Source organism: Babylonia areolata, chromosome 20 (genome assembly GCF_041734735.1).
Source record: "Babylonia areolata isolate BAREFJ2019XMU chromosome 20, ASM4173473v1, whole genome shotgun sequence".
Lineage (NCBI taxonomy): Eukaryota > Metazoa > Mollusca > Gastropoda > Neogastropoda > Buccinidae > Babylonia > Babylonia areolata.
In genome coordinates, this window is record NC_134895.1 from 38,063,858 (window position 1) to 38,078,857 (window position 15,000).

Sequence of the window (15,000 nt, forward strand, 5' to 3'; positions counted from 1 at the left end):
ATTTATCTCTCTGTCACTCTCTCTGTCTCCCTTCATCCCTCCCTCCCTATTTCTCTCATCTCACTGACTCACTGACTCGAGTATTCCCTTTCTCTATTCAGACAGGGATACACCCGTCTCCCTTTCCGTTCCGTTCCTGTGCAATGCACATTGAAAACTCGCTTCTCCTTTCTTGCTGTCTCGGAGGGAAAACCAAAGCTTGACTGGGTCTGCCAACCCACACTCCACACTACCTTCCTCCCCCCCCCCAACCCCACCCTTCCCCTGTTCTTCCATTCATGTCTCCTCCATATGTCTGTCTTCCTCTTTATTTTCTCGCTCTTCTCCTTCCCTTTTTGAAAATGTAAAGCCCGATCCGCGTGTATCTGTCTTCGTTTCTCTGTCTGTATATGTCTGTCTAGATGTCTGTCTGTCTGCTTCTCTCTCTGTCTGTCTGTCTCTGTCTGTCTGTCTCTCACTCTCTCTCCTTTCTCTCTCTCTCTCTCCTTTCTCCCACATCTCTCCTCATCGCTGTGTGTGTGTGTGTGTGTGTGTGTGTGTGTGAGTGTGTGTGTGTGTGTGTTACCCTGCATGTGTGTGTGTGTGTGTGTGTATGTTTCTCTGTGTGTGCGTGTGTGTGTGTGTGTGTGTGTGTGAGTGTGTGTGTGTGTATGTTTGTGTCGCTTTGTATCTCTGTCTCTCTATCTCTGTCTCTCTCTCTCACACACTCTATCTCTCTATCTATTTATCTCTCTGTCTCTCTCTCTCTCTCCCCCTTCCTCTCTCCCTCCTCTTTCTCTCATCTCACTGACTCACTGACTCGAGTATTGCCTTTCTCTATTCAGACAGGGACACACCCGTCTCCCTTTCCGTTCCGTTCCTGTGGAATGCACATTGAAACCTCGCTTTCCTTTCATGCTGCCTCGGAGGGAAAATCAAAGCTTGACTGGGTCTGCCAACCCACACTCCACACTACCTTCCTCCCCCCCACGCCCCAACCCCACCCTTCCCCTGTTCTTCCATTCATGTCTCCTCCATGTTTTTGTCTTCCTCTTTATTTTCTCGCTCTTCTCCTTCCCTTTTTGAAAATGTAAAGCCCGATCCGCGTGTATCTGTCTTCGTTTCTCTGTCTGTATATGTCTGTCTAGATGTCTGTCTGTCTGCTTCTCTCCTGTCTCGGTCTGCCTCTCTGTCTCTGTCTGTCTGTCTGTCTCTCTCTGTCTCCTTTCTCTCTCTCCTTTCTCTCTCTCTCTCCTTTCTCCCACATCTCTCCTCATCACCCTGTGTGTGTGTGTGTGTGTGTGTGTGTGTGTTACCCTGCATGTGTGTGTGTGTGTGTGTGTGTGTGTGTATGTTTCTCTGTGTGTGCGTGTGTGTGTGTCTATGTTTGTGTCGCTTTGTATATCTGTCTCTGTCTCTGTCTTTCTGTCTCTTTCTCTCTCTCTCTCTCTCTCTCTCTCTCTCTCTATCTATCTATCTATTTATCTCTCTGTCACTCTCTCTGTCTCCCTTCATCCCTCCCTCCCTATTTCTCTCATCTCACTGACTCACTGACTCGAGTATTCCCTTTCTCTATTCAGACAGGGATACACCCGTCTCCCTTTCCGTTCCGTTCCTGTGGAATGCACATTGAAAACTCGCTTTCCTTTCATGCTGCCTCGGAGGGAAAATCAAAGCTTGACTGGGTCTGCCAACCCACACTCCACACTACCTTCCTCACCCCCCACCCCCCCCCTAACCCCACCCTTCCCCTGTTCTTCCATTCATGTCTCCTCCATATGTCTGTCTTCCTCTTTATTTTCTCGCTCTTCTCCTTCCCTTTTTGAAAATGTAAAGCCCGATCCGCGAGTATTTGTCTTCGTTTCTGTGTCTGTATATGTCTGTCTAGATGTCTGTCTGTCTGCTTCTCTCTGTCTCTGTCTGCCTGTCTGTCCCTCTCTCCTTTCTCTCTCTCTCTCCTTTCTCCCACATCTCTCCTCATCGCTCTGTGTGTGTGTGTGTGTGTGTGTGTGTTTGCCGTTTTGTTTTCATTCTTTGTTGATTTGTTTTTGTTCTTTGTTGTTGTTCGTTGTTTCCTTTGATTGTCTTATCTTCTCAATAAACAAACAAAAAAACAAGTCACAACAAACACTCTTTTATTAATTTATTTATTTATGTACTATTGTATTTCTTTCTTTTTTCTATTTATTTCATTATATTTAATTTTATTCATTTTTTCATTTAACTGTTTATTTATTTATTTGTTTATTTATTTATTTACCTATTTTTGGTTTGTTCCAACAGTCCACGTAGCCCGGCCTTGACCCCTTCAGCAGCGAGGTCATGTTCGTGGCGACCACGCTCCACCGAGATCTCCACATCTTCGTCCTCCGACACACAGACCGCAGTGCTGGGGTCCAGTGGTCCAGCCCATCACGGTAACAACTTGCAGGTCAGTCTCAGAACTCAGAAAAATTTTACTGCAAGGCCGGCCATCGGCCTGTTTGCAAAGAAAGTACATATATGCATTTGAGATACCGAATATAAAGGGGGAAGGGACCAACATTAGTGCCACAACATATTATAACTGAGAAATTAGACAAAGATTTTTAGTTGGTGACATTTCCTGCAGTGACATTTTAATGTTCATCTTTGATTTCGATAAATGGGCACAATTATAAGGTCTTTATTGTGAGTTCTTGACCCATTAAAGAGTCAGTCAGTCAGTTTGCACCTTTTCCTTTCATATAATTATTGAAGAAGCGAAAACTACACGAATGCTAAAATGTTTATATATATATATATATATATATATATAGAGAGAGAGAGAGAGATTGTGTGTGTGTGTGTGTGTACGTGTGTGTGTGTGTGTGTGTGTGTGTGTGTATCAAACCCAGCAGTATTTCCGCACTATGTCCTCAGTTACGGTTCCATATTATATGTATTTGCCGTAAAATCCGCATCCTATGACATTCTTCACTGCAGCCAAGACTGAAGCCGAGACTTGCCACATTTCACACAGGTGACCTACGGCCGTTTGGAAGTTTCCGGCACGGACAAAACCAGTTCCCCCAACGGGTCCCTTCGCGTGCTTCAGAGCGCATGCGTGCGAGGAGGAGGAGGAGGAGGAGTGGGTGGAGGAGGAGGAGGAGGCGTGGGTGGAGGAGGAGGAGGAGGAAGCGGAAGAAGGTCAGAGGTCACAGATCCCGGAACTAAGAACACGTACTGCCAACGGTCGCGATTGGATAAGGAGAAGTTTAAGGTAAGTTCTTTGTGTGTATGTGTGTGTGTGTGTGTGGGGGGGGGGGGTTGTTTTTAATGTTTGTTGTTGTTTTTTGGAGGGGGTTGTTTCCAATGTGTTTTGTTGTTCTGGTTGTTGCTGTTGTTGTTTCCTCTTTTTTTTTTTTTATTTAGGCGAATGTTTATATGATCGTATATCATGTATCATACATCGAGAAGTGAACGCATAATACCACTCTGAACGTTGATCATTTAAATTAATATTAAAAGTACATTAGTTTCAGTTTCAGTCTCAAGAAGGTGTCAGAGCGTGCATATGTCTGATATTCGCCTAAACACGCAATGTGCTGACCAGACTCCGAGAAAGAACATTAAATAAAGAACAACAAATATTCACCAACACACATGATATTGCTCAGCTTCGTCCAGGCATTTAAGTTAAGTGATAGGCCGATCATTTTACATGTTGGATGTAAACTGGTTTTTCATGTTGGGCAGTTGGACTCTCTTAAGTTGTGCTGTGTCGCCATTGGCCAGTGTGAATGACGCGTGATATGGCATTATCAAACGTTAAACTGGTTTTAGCATGTATTTTCATGATAATACTATACTGTGTATGCATGAATGTGTGTGTGTGTGTGTGTGTGTGTGTGTGTGTGTGTGTGTGTGTGTGTGTACGTGTGTGTGTACACGCGCCCGTTCGTGTGCTTGCTCGCGTGTGTGTGTGTGTGTGTGTGTGCGTGTCCATGGATGTGTGTGTGTGTGTGTGCGTGTCCATGGATGTGTGTGTGTGTGTGTGTGTGTGTGTGTGTGTGTGTGTGTGTGTGTGTGTGTGTGTGTGTGTAATTTGTCAGTGAGTGTACCTAGAAACATCGTCAGGTGTATATGTACATATTGACGCTTAATGGCTATCACGCTGCTACATTTGCGTTTGTTCTCCGTTTGGACATCCCACTGAAATTCCCTCGTTGATTCGGCTGCCTGTTAATCCTTTTGTATGACCAGGAGGAAGTAAAAATGAGGGTTGCTAGCCCATGCTTTCTAGAAATCCTGCGCTTTCTCCCACATTGCGAGAAACCGTGGGGGACGCTCTGGATTTACGATGAGAATGGAACTGTTTGGAATATAAATTAAAAGACAAGGGGGACTTCCTACGCTTTGTCAAATATTGCAAGAAAGCGTACCCCCTTTTTCAGCAATGTAAGTAAGCGTACCCCCTTTTTCAGCAATGTAAGTAAGCGTACCCCCTTTTTCAGCAATGTAAGTGAGCGTACCCCCTTTTTCAGCAATGTAAGAAAGCGTACCCCCTTTTTCAGCAATGTAAGAAAGCGTACCCCCTTTTTCAGCAATGTAAGAAAGCGTACCCCCTTTTTCAGCAATGTAAGAAAGCGTACCCCCTTTTTCAGCAATGTAAGAAAGCACGGCCCTGGGGGGTGGGGAGGGGAGGGGGGGAGTTGGGGGGCAATGCTTTTTTCGCAATCCCATGCTTTCTGGCAATGTGTGAGAAAGCTTGGGACTTGCTGGAACGCGTGGGCTAACAAGGATGAATATGCTGCTTTTGAACACCGCGATAATTCACTGAATTATTTGTCGTCCAGACCATCTTCAAAAGGTCTTCTGGCGATGTATGTGAGAAGAATGGGAAAAAAAAAGAAATCGCAGTCACATATTTCAAATGTTGCCAGCACTCACTCACTCTTATCATCTGGATAACACTCCATGAAAAGGTTAGGAAATGTTGATGATACATGGGACACTGGTGCAGTAGAACTATTGAGAGCATGATGTGCAGGTCACATAAAATTGATGCACATCACTGCTGTTTTAAATTATATTCACAGCTGGAAGTATGATGTGGCCATTACGCGCATGTCCATTACTGCAAGCTTAACTTGCAACAATAGTAAGTGTTGTGCAGAGGTTATACACATGTGCCTGCATTAAACTATAGTCTTCTTTTGGGAAGATAAAGAATCCTCCTAAATTGTAGTTGCTTTTGTATTTTGTGGGGAGGAGTTGAAGTACTAAAAAGACGTACCACTAAGTCTGCTCTAGTTCAGGTGATTAAAATAAATATCCTCAAGCCGTCCAAGTGAGATGATTAACTCTCTCCATACGAACGGCGAAAGAGTCGACGTTAACAGCGTTTCATCCCAATTACCATCATCAAAATATTGCAAGCGGAACGCTCTTATACTGAAGAGGTGAATGTTGACAAAGATTACCACAGTTCTGACGATGGAAGCTAAAGGTTGGGTCATTCAGACACCCACTGGACTTCCGAGGGGTGTGTGTAGAGGAGAAGAGAGGACTGGCCGTACTGAGTGAGTTAAAATAAATATCCTCAAGCCGTCCAAGTGAGATGATTAACCGTATCCCTCCAGACTGTCTGGGAAAACAGTAAACCAGCGTCCCTTTGGTCTGTTGGATAAGATGGTGAACCGAGCACCCTTTCATCTTTTGGATGAAACAGTAAGCTGAAGTCCCATGAGGAAACGTAAATCAAGCAAGAACAATGTGTCTCTGCTTAAAATCTGCAAAAATATTTTTTCGCCGGTGCACATATTTTGATACGTGTAGAAATACGCAAAAAAGACAACAACAAAAAGTGAGTCTACGCCCTCCCTGGAGGAGCAGCTTGATGTTATTGTTAACTACGCGGTATTTATTGTCTGTTTACACATATCGATTCTAGGCTTCGAATGAAAAAAATTGCAGTAAAATGCTTTTTATCATCTGTAATTTAAAAACATCTAAGGTCAGCTTAAATTTTATATATTCCTGTGAAAATATAAATGTTATACATTACGTGGATAATGTTTACCATTTCCATCTCACACGTGCACACATACAGACACACGCAGAGATACACACACACACACACACACACACACACACATACACACACGCGCTTGCTTGCTTGCTTGCGGACAGGCACGTAAGTTGTCAGGATCCTAATAATCTTCGTATTGTCGCATTAGGAAGCGCTGAGAACAAACCAGGAGCACAAAATATCTGTCTTGACACGCTGAAAGTGTGTAAAAAGTTCACAACTGGGAAGGTGATTAACCACATCGAGCTGTTTGAGTCTGTCCTGAGAGCGTGGATTATTGAGCAAGGAACAAATTTCCCCAGTGCTTGCTTAATCAAATCGCCTGCGCGTCTTAATGACGGGAAAAACTCGCTTAATGAGCGTGTTAGGACATGTTTTCGGCTGGTGTCTTTGACAGCTTCAGGCACGTGAGGCGGTGGCCTGGTGGTCAATGTTCTTACCATGAAGGAAGTGAGTGTTACGAGTTCGACCCGTGCAAGGACCGGGATTTTTGTTGTTGCTGTTTCTCTGCTCCCTTCCCCTGTCTCCTCTTCTCCCACACTGCTGTGTTAGTTAGTTAGTAGTGGTAGCAATAGTAGTAGTCGTAGTAATGTGCATTTGCATAGCGCCCTTTCTCTCTATTAGCTCAGGGCGCTGTACATGAAAGAACAAAGTTACAAATTGCAAGAACCACTCATGACTCTTCTCTCTTTCTTTCTCTGTGTGTGTGTGTGTGTGTGCGCGCGCGCGTGTGTGTGTGTGTGTGTGTTGGAAATGGTGTAGATTTCAGTATTTCTTGTGAGAGATAACCTGAACTCTCTCTCTCTCTCTCTCTCTCTCTCTCTCTCTCTCTCTCTCTCTCTCTCTCTCTCTGTGTGTGTGTGTGTGTGTGTGTGGTGTGTTAGAACCAGTCTAGATGTCAGTATTTCTTGTGAGACATAACCAGAGGTCCAGCGTGCATCATGCAGTCAGTACACGGGAACGAACACATTCTCAACTTCTGTTGAAAATGCAGATGGAAAACTGGGGAGGAAAAAGCCAGAGCAATTCCACATTGGGGAGGGCGAGCCGTTCTTTCCAGACAGAGAACTCGAATCTTTTGTGACTGAAGAAGAATACAACCTTGTCACAGATTGCTAGGGATTATAACGATTAACGACGGTAGCATTTCAAAACGCCATCTTTGGAGCCTCACACTTTTGTGATGAGCCTCTCTGAGATCTTTAGATAATCGATTTTTACGAACGATTATCATATCCGCTTGTAACAAAATTGCCGAGGGCATGTGGATATTATAGTGTGTGTGTGTGTGTGAGTGTGTGTGTGTGTGTGTCTGTCTGTCTGTCTGTCTCTGTATGTGTGAGAGAGTGTCTGTGTATGTGTACGCGCGTGTGTGTGTGTCTTCAATTTAACATCTGACCACATTAATGCATTGGCTGTAGACAAGTGTACGTGTGTTGTGTCCGCGCGTACATGAATTTGAAATTTTTAGGGCACATCTCGCAGTCAGTGCCATCAGTTATAAAAACTGTGTTGGTCCATGGTGAGGCTGTTTGCCTTTTCACAAATTGAAGGTCACATGTTTAAGAGACAAGATCAAAACATGTCCTGATAAGCAGAAAACAAAGCAACAACGTATATTCCGTTTAAAAAACACATTCAGTCCATCTTCACGGATGGGAAACCTTTGAATAATTCTTCATAAAAGCGATTGTCTTTCTTGTGTTAAACTTGCGTTTTCTTCCAAATGAAACCATTTGCTTTCACAGTGCCTTTTCCTCCTCTCTCTCAGTGTGCTTCTCTCTCCCTTCCTCTCTCTCTCTCTCTCTCTCTCTCTCTCTCTCTCTCTCTCTCTCTCTCTCTCTGTCTGTCTGTCTCTCAGTCTCTGTCACTCTCTCTGTGTGTCTTTTTCCTCTGTCTCTTTCTGTATCTGTCTCTTTTTGTGTCTCTTTCTGTCTCTCTATCTCTGTATCTCCGTCTCTGTCTCTCCCACCCACTACCCTCTCTCTCTCACTTCCTTCGCTCCTCCCTCTCTCTCTCTCTCTCTCTCTCTCTCTCGTTCACTCTTTCCCTTCCCATCATCATTCTCCATTCTCACTCTCTCTATATCTCTGTTTTCTCGCTCCTTGAAGTTTTGGATGGCTTTTCCACACATTTTCTTTTCCTCGGCACAGCCTGGGGCCAAACCCCAACTGCAGCTTCTTTTCATTATTAATCATCCTCAAGCGAGAAAGCTTTTAACGGGTCTCAGAACAAGAAAAGATATTGGGTTGACACACGACAGAAAAGAAAGCCCCATTGTCCTCCCGTGCTGCCGGTTACACTTAGGACCTCACTGCTGCTAATAGCGATTCGTGTCTTCCATTTGTTCTGTCTCTCTGCAGCAGGGTTTGTTTGGGTTTCTTTCTATCTATCTATCTTTCTTTCTTTCTTTCTTTGCCCTTTTTCTGTAGATTATCTTCAGCATTGGTTTCCGTGGGAATTATCAGCAAACAAAGAAAAACTACTTTTAGAAATGTTCATTGATTTTTTTTTTTTTTTCAGCGGCTCGAGGTTCAAGGGGTGGCTATGAGCCGCCCAGGATTGTGTTGGGTTTTATCGACCAGGTGCATGATAATGGACCATGGAAAAGAAAACTCTTAGAACAGTTCTTTTTTTTCCCCCTTTTTTTACGGCTCAAATACTCTAGACAAAACAACGTTCCTATCGCCTTGATGCAAAATAAAGCACGAAAAATTAACCGTACTTTTAGATCAGTTTATTTAAGAGAAAAACTCAAAATTTCATGTGGCTAACAGCCTGCTGATAATTGCATTTCTGTCTTGCAATTTACTTTTTTAAATGTTCTCAGTTCACTGAGGTTGACGACAAAATATCAAAGACTGTATTTCTCATAAAATTATGTATACAAAATGAAGAATAGTGTTGCAAAAGAATGCAGTCTGGATAAAGGTGTGTGATCAGAAGGATCAGTCTGGATGAAGGTGTGTCATCAGAAGGATCAGTCTGGATAAAGGTGTGTGATCAGAAGGATCAGTCTGGATAAAGGTGTGTGATCAGAAGGACCAGTCTGGATAAAGGTGTGTCATCAGAAGGACCAGTCTGGATAAAGGTGTGTGATCAGAAGGATCAGTCTGGATGAAGGTGTGTGATGAGAAGGATCAGTCTGGATAAAGGTGTGTGATCAGAAGGATCAGTCTGGAGTAAGGTGTGTGATCAGAAGGACCAGTCTGGATGAAGGCGCGTCATCAGAAGGATCAGTCTGGATAAAGGCGTGTGATCAGAAGGATCAGTCTGGATAAAGGTGTGTGATCAGAAGGATCAGTCTGGATGAAGGTGTGTGATGAGAAGGATCAGTCTGGATAAAGGTGTGTGATCAGAAGGATCAGTCTGGATGAAGGTGTGTGATGAGAAGGATCAGTCTGGATAAAGGTGTGTGATCAGAAGGATCAGTCTGGATGAAGGCGCGTCATCAGAAGGACCAGTCTGGATGAAGGCGCGTCATCAGAAGGATCAGTCTGGATAAAGGTGTGTGATCAGAAGGATCAGTCTGGAGTAAGGTGTGTGATCAGAAGGATCAGTCTGGATGAAGGTGTGTCATCAGAAGGATCAGTCTGGATGAAGGCGTGTGATCAGAAGGATCAGTCTGGATAAAGGTGTGTGATCAGAAGGATCAGTCTGGAGTAAGGTGTGTGATCAGAAGGATCAGTCTGGATACAGGTGTGTGATCAGAAGGATCAGTCTGGAGTAAGGTGTGTGATCAGAAGGATCAGTCTGGATACAGGTGTGTGATCAGAAGGATCAGTCTGGATACAGGTGTGTGATCAGAAGGACCAGTCTGGATAAAGGTGTGTGATCAGAAGGACCAGTCTGGATACAGGTGTGTGATCAGAAGGATCAGTCTGGATGAAGGCGCCTCATCAGAAGGATCAGTCTGGATAAAGGTGTGTGATCAGAATGATCAGTCTGGATGAAGGTGTGTGATCAGAAGGATCAGTCTGGAGTAAGGTGTGTCATCAGAAGGATCAGTCTGGAGTAAGGTGTGTGATCAGAAGGATCAGTCTGGATGAAGGCGCGTCATCAGAAGGATCAGTCTGGATAAAGGCGTGTGATCAGAAGGATCAGTCTGGATAAAGGCGTGTGATCAGAAGGATCAGTCTGGATAAAGGCGTGTGATCAGAAGGATCAGTCTGGATAAAGGTGTGTGATCAGGATCAGTCTGGATAAAGGTGTGTGATCAGAAGGATCATGTCCGCACAGCACCCGAAAAACTGTCCTCTTCAAGCAGGGAGACCGGAATAGTGGCATACCGAGACTATTCGTTCCCGCACAGTATGGCTGCCGACAGTCACCATCCAAAAGCCGGACTCGTTTATGAATGAGACACAGCGGCTGGTTGCTGTCCATCATCTGTTGACCATCTGAAGGTTTCTGTCCATCGTCTGTTGACCGTCTGAATGTTTCTGTCCATCGTCTGTTGACCATCTGAAGGCCCCTGTCCATCGTCTGTTGACCATCTGAAGGCCCCTATCCATCGTCTGTTGACCGTCTGAAGGTTCCTTTCCATCGTCTGTTGACCGTCTGAAGGTTCCTGTCCATCGTCTGTTCACCATCTGGAGGTCCTTGTCCATCGTCTGTTCACCATCTAGCGGTCCTTGTCCATCGTCTGTTCACCATCTGGAGGTCCTTGTTCATCATCTATTCACCATCTGTAGGTCCTTGTCCATCGTCTGTTCACCATCTGGAGGTCCCTGTTCATCATCTGTTCACCATCTGTAGGTCCTTGTCCATCGTCTGTTCACCATCTGGAGGTCCCTGTCCATCGTCTGTTCACCATCTGAAGGTCCCTGTTCATCATCTGTTCACCACCTGGAGGTCCTTGTCCATCGTCTGTTCACCACCTGGAGGTCCTTGTCCACCGTCTGTTCACCACCTGGAGGTCCTTGTCCATCGTCTGTTCACCATCTGGAGGTCCCTTGTCCATCGTCTGTTCACCATCTGAAGGCCCCTGTTCATCGTCTGTTCACCATCTAGAGGTCCCTTGTCCATCGTCTGTTCACCATCTGGAGGTCCCTTGTCCATCGTCTGTTCACCATCTGAAGGTCCCTGTTCATCGTCTGTTCACTATCTGGAGGTCCTTGTCCATCGTCTGTTCACCATCTGGAGGTCCCTTGTCCATCGTCTGTTCACCATCTGAAGGCCCCTGTTCATCGTCTGTTCACCATCTAGAGGTCCTCGTCCATCGTCTGTTCACGATGTGGAGGTTCCTGTCCATCGTCTGACCCCAGTTCATCTTTAGGTGTCCCCTTCGCCTCTGTCCCTGAGGATTTCATTGGAGAACTCGGTTGGCAAGTCTGTCGTGCGGAAGTCTTGCGACATGTCCCAACCAGCTCAGACGACGCTTACAAAATGGTTGAGGACACTGGTTGTCGTTCAGCTCGAGTCTTGACTTCCTCGCTTGTGGTGGTCTCTCAGTCTGATGCCCGTAACTTTGCAGAAGGGTTGGACAGATTCAAAATGTGCTTCACTGTAACGGGCATGAGTCTTGTCCACGCCGATGCAAACACACCTCCTTTGAGTGTCAAGTGTGGCCTCACTTCCACACTCACTTCAGCCGAATGACCGCCACCAGTGGACACCGGTCTGTACAAAGGGATGATGATGATGATACGGATACTTACATAGCGCCTATCCTCAGTTGAAGACCAAGCTCTGAACGCTTTACAAACTCGGGGTCATTTGCACAACAGGCTGTCTACCTGAGTAGAACCAACTGAGAGCTGCCATTGGGTGCTCATCATTCGTTTCCTGTGTCATTCAGTCAGATTTCAGGCACGCACACATGAAATGAAATTAATGAAATTATGGTGCTTAGAGCCTCGCCGACCACTAAGACCATCTCAAGGCTATCACCACGTTAATACCTACTACAAGGGTAAAAAAAACAAAAAAAAACGAACAATAAAAACAAGTCACCACTTTAAGCTTTCCAGTCAAAGTTTAAAAAAAAAAAACCTTCCATAGTTTAAAACCTTCAAATCTGATTAAAAATATTCACTTCTTTCAAGAAGTCCATCAGCGCCCACGGAGGGACATCACGAAACAAGGTCTTCAAAGAAACCGCCGTGTAATGTCTGTGTCTAACGTCATGCAGATCCCAACGGTCAAGGAGCACGTGTTTCACGGTGAGAGGCTCATCACAGGGAATACATCGAGGGGCCTCTTCCCCCTTCAAAAAGTAAGAATGAGTATAAAAAATTTTAAAAAAGTGTGCCCCGCCACTTCTCTTGCCAAAGCACGCACACATACACAATCAGACAGGCATGTAACATTTTATGTGTTTGACCGTTTTGTTTATTTACCCCGTCATGTAGGCAGCCGTACTCAGTTTTTGGGAGGGGGGGGCGGTGCATGCTGGGTATGTTATTGTTTCCATAACCCACCGAACGCTGACATGGATTACAATTTCTTTAACGTGCGTATTAAATCTTCTGCATTCGTTTTCACACGAAGGTGGTTCAGGCACAATCAGATCTGCACATATGTTGACTTGGGAGATCGGAAAATTCTCCACCCTTTATTAACCAGGCACGGTTACCGAGATTCGAGCCTGGGACCCTCAGATTGAAAGTCCAACGCTTTAATCATTCGGCTGTTGCGCCCGTCAGGGACTGAATATTCTGGAGGCAAACAGGTGAACTGCTCTTCAGGGCAAACTAGAGAAGCGCAAACAAGGGACTGTGGCCCTGGACTCCTTTCCCAGTAATGTATGTGGACTGTTGTGTGCTTCCAGGACAGGTCTTCACTCACACCCTGAGGTCCAACTCTACTAAAAGATGGTCTGCCTCGTCCACACAATCTTCGTGGCCGACTAGAGATTCCGCCATACTTCCATACTAACAAAGAACTGAAATACGTGGAGGAGGGAGGGTATTGAGGGGGGGCGGGACCGAAATGTAAAGCGCTTTGAGCAGTAGTTGTAGAGAAACGAGCCGTTTAAATGTCCATTAAATATTGATGATGATGATGATGATGGATCATCATCATCATCATCATCATCATCATCATCATTATTATTGAATACGGCACCTTCCGACGTGCAATACAGTCCATCAGCTTTTAGAAAGTTTTATCCTCCTCCTTCTATGCATCACATTCTTTATGGTTGACGAGCTTCGGCCATCCAGAATCGTTTTGGACAGGGTGAGTTTGTATCATTTGTGCCTACTTAAAGTTGACAAATTAACCAAATTAGCTTTCTCATCCGCACACACATGTTCCTTTCCCCATGCCCCATTTAATGTCGAATTCTGTTGTTAACAGATTCAATTTGCATGGTACGTTGTATAATTTTTTCCACAGGTTTTATATTCACCATTTTTGTTTGTTCAGAAAGTTTAGGCGTGCTGTTTTTCTGTTGTTCATCAACGCAAATGGGATTGTGAGAAAAGATACCCCCCCCCCCTCCCCCTTCTCTCTCTCTCCATTTCTCCCATCTCTGTCCCCCACTCTCGCTCTCTGTCCATTTTTCCCTCCCCTCCTCTCTCTCTCTCTCTCTCTCTCTCTCGCTCTCTCTCCCTCTCTCTCTCTCTCTCCCTCTCTCTCTCCCCCTCTCTCTCCCTCTCTCTGTCTCTCCCTCTCTCTCTCTCTCTATTTCTACCATCTGTCCCCCACTCTCTCGCTCTCTGTCCATTTTTTTTCTCTCCCCATCCCTCCCTCCCCATCCCCCTCCCACCACCTACCCCCTCCTCCCCCCCCCTCTCTCTCATCTGTTTCAAGAAGGAGGCTCTTGATTAGATTGAGGACGTTTTTGCCCCTGATGCAGGGCAATGGATTCAATCAAATTCAGCGGGTCAGAACAGGCGGGGAAAAACGGTGGAGCATGTTTCTTATGATGTCCCCTCCACGTGGGTTTTTGTTCGTAGGCTTGCTTTTTTTTTTTTTTTTTTTTTTTTTTTTTTTTTAACTCAAGTTTGTTTCTGCCTTTTATTTATATCTTCTTTTTTTTTCTTTTTTTTTTTTTTTTTTACTTCTCTTCCTTTATTCTGTCTCCCGCCCAATTTCTTTCTTATTTTTTTTCAGGTTGTTTATTTTTCTGTCTTCCTGTCTTTCTTTTTGGTGTGGTCCTTCCTTCTCTTTTCTTTCTTTCGTTTTTTTTCTGTCTTCCATTTCTGTCTTCCTTTTCTGTCTTTCCTTCTGTTTTCTTTCTTTTGTTTTCTTCTGTCTTCCATTTCTGTCTTTCCTTCTCTGTTCTTTCTTTCTTTAGTTATGTTTCTGTCTTCCTTTTCTGTCTTTCCTTCTCTTTTCTTTCTTTCGTTTTTCTGTCTTCCATTTCTGTCTTCCTTTTCTGTCTTCCTCTTCTGTCTTTCCTTCTCTTTTCTTTCTTTCGTTTTTCTGTCTTCCATTTCTGTCTTCCTTTTCTGTCTTCCTCTTCTGTCTTTCCTTCTCTTTTCTTTCTTTCGTTTTTCTGTCTTCCATTTCTGTCTTCCTTTTCTGTCTTTCCTTCTTCCTTTTCTGTTTTTCCTTCTCTTTTTTTTCTTTCTTTCGTTTTTTCTGTCTTTCTGTCTTTCCTTCTCTGTTCTTTCGTTTTTTGTCTTTCTTTTCTGTCTTTCTTTCTCTTTTCTTTCTTTCGTTTTTCTGTCTTCCTTTTCTGTCTTTCCTTCTTCCTTTTCTGTCTTTCCTTCTCTGTTCTTTCTTTCGTTTTTTCTGTTTTCCATTTCTGTTTTTCCTTCTCTTTTCTTTCTTTCTTTCGTTTTTTCTGTCTTCCATTTCTGTTTTTCCTTCTCTTTTCTTTCTTTCTTTGGTTTTTTCTGTCTTTCTGTCTTTCCTTCTCTGTTCTTTCTTTCGTTTTTTTGTCTTCCATTTCTGTTTTTCCTTCTCTTTTCTTTCTTTCTTTGGTTTTTTCTGTCTTTCCTTCTCTGTTCTTTCGTTTTTTTCTGTCTTTCTTTTCTGTCTTCTCTTTTCTTTCTTTCGTTCTTTTTCTGTCTTCC

The 15,000-nt window shown here is 44.3% G+C and overlaps 1 protein-coding gene across 1 annotated transcript in view; it reads left to right on the forward strand.

The window, feature by feature from the left end:
• Positions 1-15,000, forward strand: part of LOC143294601 (QRFP-like peptide receptor) — a 147,460-nt gene that overhangs the window by 75,059 nt on the left and 57,401 nt on the right. Inside the window, exons 5-6 of the mRNA XM_076605976.1 lie at positions 2,263-2,410; positions 3,146-3,220. Of these exons, the coding sequence (XP_076462091.1) occupies positions 2,263-2,410; positions 3,146-3,220 (223 nt within the window). The remainder of the gene's footprint in view (positions 1-2,262; positions 2,411-3,145; positions 3,221-15,000) is intronic.